Genomic DNA, 10,772 nt, shown 5'->3' on the forward strand with positions numbered 1-10,772 from the left:
CAGCAGGATTAACATATTTTTGTTCAACAGATTGACCCAGGATGAAATGCTTTATAATCTCTGCGTCCAACCCCTCCAATGAACTGAACCAATCGAGAAGAACAAAATGAAAATCCATTTTTTAACAGGTATGATGTTCCCTAAACAGATGGTGATCATTTCAGATTTTCCTTTTAATGCAGTATTTTCTCTTTTATTCTTCATCATATCACCAGACCTGCAACCACCCAGCTGGTTGCTATTACTTTCCAACAGCTGGCAGAGATGGCAGGGGCACATACGCCTGGCCAGGGCATCTCACAGCACCTCTGCACTTTCCACATTCCACCAGCCTTTCAAAATACTGATGCAATTCATTTCTAAACATAAGATATTTTTATTAGCAAATCTAACCAGGAAAATGGGTAGGGGAGCACATGGATTTGATTTATTGTTAGCATGATAGGACAGAGTCATATCAATGAGACAATTATTTGCATATGAAAGCTACGGGGGATATCTACTCAGGAATCCTGGGTTTGGGTTTTTATTCCCCTGAGGGACATAAATTAGTCCAAGATTGCTAACTACAAAGACCACAGACTGAAACACTCTCAAGTCCCTTAACACTTTAAACTCTTTGTTCAATTGTCAAGAAAAATAAAGTAACGTTGGGGGAGGTGAACTATACCGAAATTTGAAAACCAGCACAGAAACAGACATGTTGATCCACACCGCTTTGGGTATCACTAAGTTCTTGTACATTATCATTTGCCAGTCAGAACATAAAAGCTGTATAACCTGCCTGAGATTCAGTTCTTGGTGGGTAAACAAACCCCAGCTGCTCTGTGTTCAGATTGGCTGAGAGTAACAGGATGAAGAAAAATCTAAACAATATGGTCCCTGTAAATATTTGATCTGCCAGTTATCTAATGGCAAGACGAGCCCAGAGTCCAAATTTCTTTCTTTCTGCCAAGGAAGAGCATTTGGGGTTAGGGTTTTCGTGATGCCAGGGGCTTTGCTGTATAAACCCTGCCAATATGCTATTTGGCACATAACAACAATTAGTTTCTGATTGTGCGCACGCACAGTGCATGGGGATGTTTACACTGTTCAAAGGCATCAGAGTCACGTTCCTCTAGTTAGATGTGGTCCTCAATATTCACTGCTATTATTACCCTTATTATTAACACCCAAACTATAAAGTAGAAGGCTGGATCATATTCACTATAGACAGACACACTGGAGACTTTACTGTTCACATACCGTACACAGAAGTTGTGTTGGGCCTCTGGTCCCACATACGGGATGAGACAGAAAGGAAGGAGAAAGAAGAAGGATACATCCTGACCAGAAGTGATTCTGTACCAGGTTTGAAATCCTTGACTAAAACCAGGAAAAGAGCAGAGCGTCAGGAAGATGTTTGTGAGAGGAGTTTTTTTTATCATCTCACAGTGGGGCTCTGCTATTCATGGGCACAACCTACCAAACTGGGCAACTAAACCAGACATTGTCCTATTGCTCAAGGATATGCATGTTTCACGTATCAGCTTTTATGTTAGCACTGTGCTTTGTCTCAGGTGAGCATACTTGCTTTGCTGAGTAACAACAGCAACTTCCAGAGAACCTTCCAAAATGCCTCTGACCAATGTGCACAAGCAAAGTAAGAGCAAATCAAGGAAACCTCAACTGCTGGACTGGCAGATCTCATGTCCTAGCAGGACCTGGAAGATCTACATGCCTAAGAGTGACACCAGAGGACTTTCCTGCACTGTTCTGCCATATTATCACAAGCTTTGCTTTGTGTCTCCCTTCTTTTCAAAGAAAATGCCTCAACATGAACTGCACTTTGCAGGTTATTTGGACGATGCTACATTATGCTGCGCTCTCTTTAATTTTTGTGTTCTGTTTTGTTTTAATGGTTGGTTAATGGAGGAGAGGATTCCTGCCATGCTGATAGGAGATGACAAGACTACTGCAGCACCATCAGAATAAATAAAAATCAATACGTTTTCTGCTGGTGTTGGCTGTAAAAGAGAGCAAAGCTATTTATCAAGTCTGACAAGGGGTCCAGAACTGCAGGATCATCACAGGCTCCACAGCAAAAAGAAGAGGAACAAAATAAGAAACACTAAAGAGGGAATCAAGATTGGTACAGTGAGATCACTAGCGTATCAGCTTGTTTCAATACATAATAGTTGAGGAGAGTATGACAGGAACACTGGAAAAAGTGTCTTTTACTTAAGGGCCTCTAGGTATTTTACTTCACCAGTTTCTCAAGAATTACATCTTGGATCAACGTTATTGGTTGGTATTACTCCCATTTAACAGACGAAAGTCATTTCATGCACAGAGAATTTAAGTAGCTTGCTCCAGATCACCACAGGGAGTCAAAGGCAGAGCTAGAAGTGAAACTTCTTGGATCTCCTGCCTCCTATCTTTCATTTCTCATTCTTAGTCTCCTGTAGCAATGGCACTATGAGGCACATTCAAGGGTCTTACTTGGAAAGAGCTTATTCTCAGATCTGCTACCAACTCCAGAGGCATCTCATGTGGGATGCTATCAAATCTTACTGCAGAATCAAGCTTAAAAGTCTATTGATTTATGCTGTTCTCACCACTTTACTATTTGAATTTGATGTTATTTGGAGTCAAACCCTCCTTCAGTTGGAGTGGACTGCTTTACTAATCTTTACATACTCCTTAGAAAAAAAAAATTTAAAGGGATAATACACCATGTATAGTAATCCATATAAGCAGCAAAGGAATGGCTTTAAAAAAGAAATTGAGGAGATGGAGAAAGAAAGTTGGAGAAGATGCCAGAAAATCTTGAAAAATTTTAGGAAAATAACTCTCTGCATACACACAGCAATCACTCTGCTAGCTACCCAACAGCTCTATAACCTCTAGTTTCAGTTAGTTGTTTGTAACTTCACAAACTTCGAAATTTCGGGGATCAACTTTTCCTCATTTGGTGACTGGCTGTTGGAGATTTTTGCCAAGCTAAGGGGAAATTCCTCAAGATTAGTGAACTTCTCAGTGACACTACACTGCTTCTGTGGAGAGGCAAGGGCAAAGGACACTTTTGTCCCCAGCCACAGTAGTCAGGTGCCTGTGGGTCATTGCAGGTTAAACCATAGCAACGTGCATTAGCTCTGTCCTGGGTTTTGTCCTCCAGCAGCCAGGCCAACGAGTGGATGACCGGTTTCTTGTTCTTGCTAGTGTTGAAGCTGTCCTTTAGCCTAGTAGTAGATTCTAAAATGGAGATATCAAGAATCTACACTCAGCTCTATGGCCCTCTGTGCATCCTTTATCTGAAGTGATTGTTATATGGGGAGGCACAAGGAGTTGTTAACATTTATTGCTCTGTCACAGGCTAATAGCTCCCAGTTCTCTCACAGCATCCAGTCAGACAAATGTTCAAAGTGGCACTAGGGGCTGCAACACTCGAGGGGAACCACTTTCCAAAATGACTTGGGGGGTTTGCAGTCTCTCCAGTGTCACTGGGAAGTTTGCATAGGGGAACAAAAGCAAGGCAGACATCCAGAGCGAACAGAGAGGAAGATTTTGGTGTGGGGTATTGTCAGAGCTCAGATCTCGGTGGTAAAGGAATCAATGTCTTAGGAGAAGAAATGAGGAATATGTTCAGCAGTATTTATAAATCTGTATAAAACAACATATCCAGGTTCTTCTGCAATAAATTTATACTAAAACTAGCTTATTTGTAACTCCTTTGAGGTAGAGAGGAAGAGTTTATTATAAACAGGATGTCTTCTGCATAACTCTGAATACTCTGTAGTATGTAGAACATGGTATTTTTATTTCCATGCTGCTGTAGAGGTTCTGAGAGACTATTGAATATGGGAGAGTTAAAAAGTGAGATCATAATTAATGAGCATTGATTTCCTTTGAGAAGTGTTGGTATGACTTCTAAATTAAGCAACAGCTAGAGAAGCACATGAGTGAGGACTTAAGTTGCATTAACTTCAAATCCCAGGACTGCTCATGTATTTGGGTAGAAAATGAAATGCAAGACTGAGAAGAGTATCCGTTCAAAAGAGGTTCATAATCTCACATGGACTTACTGCAAATATCTCTCTCTGCAGGGATGGTCTTCTGGTGAAGACATGGGACAGAGGAACAAAATTGGGCCTTTCTGAGAGACCTTCCCCAGTTCTAATTTTTCCACCTTCTGTAGACTGGGAGAAGAAAGCGACCATGGCGTCCAATCCAGTTGGTGGCCAGTCACAAGTGATATTCCACCCAGGGACGAGTATTAGGGCCTCTTCTCTTTAAATCATTATCAATGATCTGGATGAGGGGATCAAGTGCACCCTCAGTAAGTTCACAGATGACACCAAGTTAAGTGGGAGCGTTGATCTGCTTGAAGGTCAGGAGGCTCTACAGAGGGATCTGGGCAGGCTGGATCAGTGGGCTGAGGCCATTGGTATGAGGTCCAACAAGGCCAATTGCCATGTCCTGCGCTTGGGTCACGACAACCCCCTGCAATGCTACAGGCTTGGGGAAGAGTGGCTGGAAAGCTGTGCATTAGAAAAGCAGCTGGGGGTGTTGCTCAACTACCGGTTGAATATGAGCCAGCAGTGTGCCCAGGTGGCCAAGAAGGCCAATGGCATCCTGGCTTGTATCAGAAATAAAGTGGTCAGAAAGAGGAGGGAAGTGATTGTCCCCCTGTACTTGGCACTGGTGAGGCCACACCTCAGATACTGTGTCCAGTTTTGGCCCCACACTACAAGAAGGACATTGAGTGCTGGAGCATGTCCAAAAAAGGGCAACAAAGCTGGTGAAGGGTCTAGAGCACAAGTCCTTAGAGGAGCAGCTGAGGGAACTGGGGTTGTTTAGCCTGGAGAAGAAGAGGCTCAGGTGAGACCTTATCACTCTCTACAACTACCTGAAAGGAGCTTTTAGCGAGGTGGGGGTCAGTCTGTTCTCCCGAGTAGCAAGTGATAGGACAAGAGAAAATGGCCTCAAGTTGTGCCAGGGAAGGTTTAGGTTGGATATTAAGAAAAAATTCTTCACCAAAAGTGTTGTCGTGCATTGGAACAGGCTGCCCAAGCAAGTGGTGGAGTCACCATCCTTGGAGGTATTTAAAAGACGTGCAGATGTGGTGCTGAGGGACATGGTTTAATGACGATCTGGCAGTGCTGGGTTAATGGTTGGACTCAATGATCTTAAAGGTCTCTTTCAGCCAAAACAATTCTGTGATTTCCAGGTTGCCCCAAGCCTATGCACAATTGCACCCTTTCCACAGAGTTTGAAAGAGGCAGTACAGGGAAAGCTGATTATCAGGTTAGAAATAAAGATCTTGGTTTTTGCATGTGAGATGGCTACCAGACACTAGCCAGACCTCCATTTTACCTCCTACCACTAGTCCTGCATTGCAGCTCCACCACCAAGCAGTGCAAAGTGAGCGCTGTGACTTCTCCCACCCCGGTTTAATCAGCCAAACCCTGCAAACCCATGCCTGCCTGCCCCCAAAGCACGATGCCCGGGGCCTCCGCCTTCTCACCCTCACCACTTTCCTCAGTAAAGTCTGCCCAGCTGGTGCCGGCAGACGTTGCTCTCTGTAAATTAAGGCTTTATCTTTTGTTAGTCCGCCAGCAACAAGCCAATGACCTGCAGTAAGTCAGATTAATTTCCACCAGGAAAATACAGAACTCTCCTCTACCTACCACGCCACAAGCAACTAATCGCTTGCATATTTAAACATCCTCGCCTTGCTAGAATTTCATGATGGAGCCAGTGACAGAGCAAATGTCGAAGCACATAACCAATGGCATTGTCAGTCGTGATTAATCAGCATCTCTGCCAGGCTGGCAGCCAATTAGAATTTACCATAATAAGGAGGTGACAGCCGGTGTTGCTAAGCGACCGCTGTCTATAGAGCTGGGAGAGCCAGACACATTTAGATGTTACTGTGGATTTCGACAGCGGCATGTCAAAACAACACAAGTGTCTGCCCAGTGGAAAATTTTACAACCCAGACTGGGCAACGGAGTGAGGCATGGTTCCTTTTCAGAATAAAATTTACAAAGTAAGAGGTGGATTTTTGTTGTGGGAGTTTTGGTTGTGTTTTTTTTTTCCCCTTGAAAGAAGTCTTTAACCAGTCAATCATTTATCTGTGTTTAATTAAGAGATATCGTGTCACTGGAATAGGACTTTGATACCAGGTAATGGGTTCCCATGGCTAAGTAAATGCTGAGACATTCATAGGAAATTAGCAGCAGGTCAGTGCGGAGACATTTATTTTCAGTCAGAGGTATTTATCTGGCAATGACATTCTGTTCCAGTGACTTATTTTATTATATGAAAGGATTAAGGAATAAAAGGAAGCAGGGGGGGTAAGGAGATGGAGAAATGAAAATAGATTGACAGCAGTTGCCGTGTTAACATGAGAGCTGCTGACTCTGCAAATCACAAAAAGCTATGTTCCAGCTGGGAACAATAACCTTTCCCATACTTTGGCTCACTCCTAACAGGGCAGGGTGGAGGAAGCTGTAAGGGTCCTTTCTGAGTTTGCTACACTTCTACGGACAAACTGGCTTATACAGAGAAAGAGAGAAGATCAAATCCTCAGATGAGCTACTCTAATTTTCACCAGTGTATAACCTGGACCACACCGTACATACATACGCTCTGCTGCACGTGCTTTTCCGGTCTAAATAAACTGGCACAAAGTAGCAGGTTTTACTTATCCTTAATACGGACCTATATAAAGTAGATGCCTATATTAAAAAAATATTATGTCTTCTAAGTTATGAAAGCAGCAGTGTGTACACCTTACCTCTTTCAGTTTGGTGTCGCTGAAGGCTGGGGTCAGAATACTTCGGACATATTTCCATCTGTCATCACGAAGACAAAGGATGCTGTCAAGCATTGGCTTGGAAACCAAGTTCGGCTTCTAAGTCAAAAGAAAACATGATTCAGTTTATCTCAAACGCTACTCAAGACGGGAACTTGGAAAGATTGGCTATGAATGAATGGCATTGCACTACTGTCCCACAATAAGGAAGGTTCGAATCAGTCCCAAACACGAAGCCAGATATGGATGAGGCTGGAGAAAATTTCTGGTTTGCTGCATGCATTTCCTCTTGGGCTTGCAAAAGCCCCAAGCTAGTCCAGTAACTCCTTCCTCAGACTGTACTGGTTCTGCCATTCATTCCTGGTGTTCTCCTGTTATTGCCAGTTCTCCTTTGCTGAACCCGGGCTTCTTTCCTCCATTTCTAAGGTGACTAGCAAGAGGACCTGTCAACACTCCCTCTCTGTGTGACATGAGTGCCAATGCACCGTATGCGGGTGTTGGTGGGGGACACGATTTCTGGTGACAGCTGGTATGTCAGACTGTTACATGCATTTTAAAAGTCTTCAGAAAATATGTTGATGAGAAAGCAAGTCCCAGTCCTTACTCTGTCTATAAGGAACACTCTCACTAAGAAGTTGTGGCCTGGGACTCTTACGGCTTCAGCAGTTGGTCAAACATAGTAGTTTCAAGCACTGCCCCATGAAGTTCTGCACCAAGATGACTCCTATGGATTTGCTAAATTTTAATCCCGACAACCAACTACAAAACCCCTATCCAGAGAACAGTGATATTTACCACGGAATAAAAAGATTAAAAAGATGAAAGAGGAAGCTTGTCAGAAAATAACACAATTATACCTGGAAGGGTCATCAGGAGACGTCCAGCCCCATAGCAGAATCTAATGGAACTTATACCATATTGCCAGACAGTTTTCCTAATTGTTCTTGAAGCCCTCCAACAATGAAGATTCAATAACCTCCCCATGCAAAGTCTTCCAGCACTGGACTACTCTTACTATGGTAGAACCACCTCTCTTGCTGGAACATTCGGTCTTTTGTCTTTGTTTTATCACATGCATAGAAAAGAGGTTATTCTCTCCCTCCTTGCAGCAGGCCATATGTACAGAAGGCTATAATAACCACTAATCATATTGCTGCCACCTACCCCAAATAACACCAATTTGCTCGATATGTACTTACCAGTCATGTTATCAGGGACCGTTTGTTCAATCTTATTGCTGTCAGGTATAGTCCCTGAGACTGGATATAGCACTCTCTTTAAGGATTTCTTTTTCATACATTCTACAGGCTATATTCCTCTCTGTTCACCCCAGAATACGACACACCACAGCATGACAATATCAGGTCATGTACTGGGTTGTGGTTCCTGCAACACTCAGACTTTTTTTTTCTGAATAACTACCCCCTAGGAAGTTATTCCTCAGCTTTTATCATTAAAGTTGGTTACTCTTAAGAGTCATATATAGAACATGCCCTTGTTGAACTGTGACCATTCTTTTTATGATTACTTCTCCAAATGATCAGGACCACTTCAGATTGTAGCCCTTTCTTTCAGAGCAGCTTTCATTCTTACCAGCCTACTGTCTTCTATATAAATTGTTACCACACTCAGTGCCATCATCTAACCTGTTAACAAAAGTACAGCACAGCACTTGCAAAGAAGCCACTTCTGGGATGCTCACAGCTCACACTTCCCTTCCAACAGTGGAATGTTGCCAAACGATTTCCAAGTCATCTTCAACCAGTGTGTCAGGTATTGTACAGCAACGTCTTCCAGATAAACCATCCTAAAATTTGTGGGTGGGTGTGAAACGTGTACACTTCTGTAGGTATCAGACTGTACAGAGACACTTATTTGTGCACGGGAGAACTTCAGGCACCTGGGTCCCTGCCTGCCTGCCCAGGGTAGCAGTGACAGTACAGTCCCTCACGCTATATCAGTAAGAGCACTATCCACTTTACTGGCAAAGACCCTAACAAACCAAGGACACTTTGGTCTTCCCAATGCCATCTCTTGATCCCTTCAACCCTCTAACATTTTGAACCTTTCTTTCATTACTAATACACATGAAAAATGAGTTCTTACCACCTGTTACACACCTGGATATTTTAATCTCATTTTGTGCCTCAAGACTTCTGATTTTATTGTGCCTACATGCTATTTTTTTATCCTTCTTCTTGGAAATGTGACCTATTTCCCACTCTGTAAAAAAACTTCTTCTCTTCAGGGGCTGACAATTTAGTTACTCTGGTCTTTTACTGCACTCCCTCAACTTTTCTCCTTATTGGAAGAGTTTGCACTTAATATCTTTTCTTTAAGGAGCTGCCAGCTCTCCTTAACACCTTTTTCCTTTACACTTGCCAGAACCTTGCTACACTGCATAAGCTTGTAAAATGCAGAAACCGATTTTATATTGCAAACAGGCTAATGGGATAGCTTTACATTCTCAGCAACACCACCAAGTGTGGTAAACCAATGTCTCTGAGCTGGCACTACAGACCAGCTCTGAGCAAAGATGAGCTGTTTTCAAATAGAAGAGTACGTAACAGGATATTAAGCTGAAGGAAAAGACTGACTCAGGTATTCTCATCAGATGACTACTGTAAGATAACATATGGGCACATTTTTCATGCATACATGGACTATCCTACTTCATGTGATAACAGGGTAAACTTGGGACAGGCTGTCAAAGCTGAAATGTCCTCTTTAAATAAATTACCTATTTTCTAAGGTGTTAGTAGGTATCTGTTCTGAGGATCAGAAGCACAGCTAGAGAAACCATCACTCACTGGAGTGCTGCTTCATTTGTTATAGATACTCAAAGGCATAGTAGAATCAGAAGGAAGAGGCTCCAGACAACTGACAATGAGCTCCATCCTTGGAGAAAGTACTGTATGCTAGCCTCCGCTCCACAGTTCTTCTGTGCTGCTAGGGAAGCAGTTTACATTAAATTTTGACTCAGCTGGTCACCAAATAAGTATTCCTTATATCTTCGGTCTTCAGTTTCAATCCCTGACGCCCAGATTGCAGACCTCCTGAGCCCTCACTAATGTCTACTGAAATCACAACACTGAATGTGCCTTGATCACACGAAATGCATTAATCCAAGAAACTGGCTCATTGAACTGGGCCCCCAAATTAGCAAACACTCTTGGACCTGTGCTTCAACCACCAGCCTTCACTCCTGATTTATAAAGTGGAGATAGCACATCACCCTCTCAGAACTGCTTAAGATACATCAACTTTTCTGAGGCACTCAGAAACTACAGCAAAGGAGCAGAATAACAATTCCCACAAGGAAATGACCGACTTTGTCTTCCAAACAAGGTTTGAATAGTGGACAGGGGGAGGGGGGAAAAAAAAAAAAAATTATAGGGCAACATTTAGAAAAGTATTTTTCATCCTCTTCTAAATTGAAGGCTGCCCAATCTGTGTACTCTATGAGACAAATCTCCTCTGGAAGACAAGGCTCTACTTAGATAATAACATATATGATATAACTCTGACTGTACTTGCCCTGAAAGCAAAATCCCTTCCCAAAATGAAACATTCACCCTAAAATATGCTCCTAATTACATAAAGACTGTATATAGTGCATTCACAGAGAGGGGCCCAGTTACTGAAAAAAAAGCCTATGAACTATAATGCTATAACCAAGATACTAACCATAGAATTGCCTTTTAGGCACTCCACGTCAGTGATGTTTTCTTAAGATATTTTTTGGTGTATATAGTATTATGTACATATAAACACTGCAAGGAACGAACAATGATTTTGGCGGTAAATTATTTTATTCTGACTCTTTAAACTGGGTACACAAAAACATGTTTGTGTTTATAGGAATACCGTCATCATGACTGCCAGTGTATAGCGGATTTATCAGGTTTTCCCTGCCGTTTCTGCAAATGTTTTCCTCCTAATTGCATAACCTATGCTACAGATTCATATAGCA

At 42.5% G+C, this 10,772-nt stretch overlaps 1 protein-coding gene across 1 annotated transcript in view; it reads right to left on the bottom strand.

Moving 5' to 3' along the window:
• The window catches only part of TBXAS1 (thromboxane A synthase 1 (platelet)), a gene marked incomplete at its 5' end in the record, with an annotated part of 101,088 nt that extends 94,190 nt beyond the window's left edge, over positions 1-6,898 (bottom strand). Inside the window, one exon of the mRNA XM_010132324.1 lies at positions 6,782-6,898. Coding sequence (XP_010130626.1) covers positions 6,782-6,898 — 117 coding nt within the window. The remainder of the gene's footprint in view (positions 1-6,781) is intronic.
• Positions 6,899-10,772: the final 3,874 nt, after the last annotated feature.

The sequence above is a fragment of the Buceros rhinoceros genome, unplaced genomic scaffold (genome assembly GCF_000710305.1).
Source record: "Buceros rhinoceros silvestris isolate BGI_N320 unplaced genomic scaffold, ASM71030v1 scaffold3750, whole genome shotgun sequence".
Classification (NCBI taxonomy): domain Eukaryota; kingdom Metazoa; phylum Chordata; class Aves; order Bucerotiformes; family Bucerotidae; genus Buceros; species Buceros rhinoceros.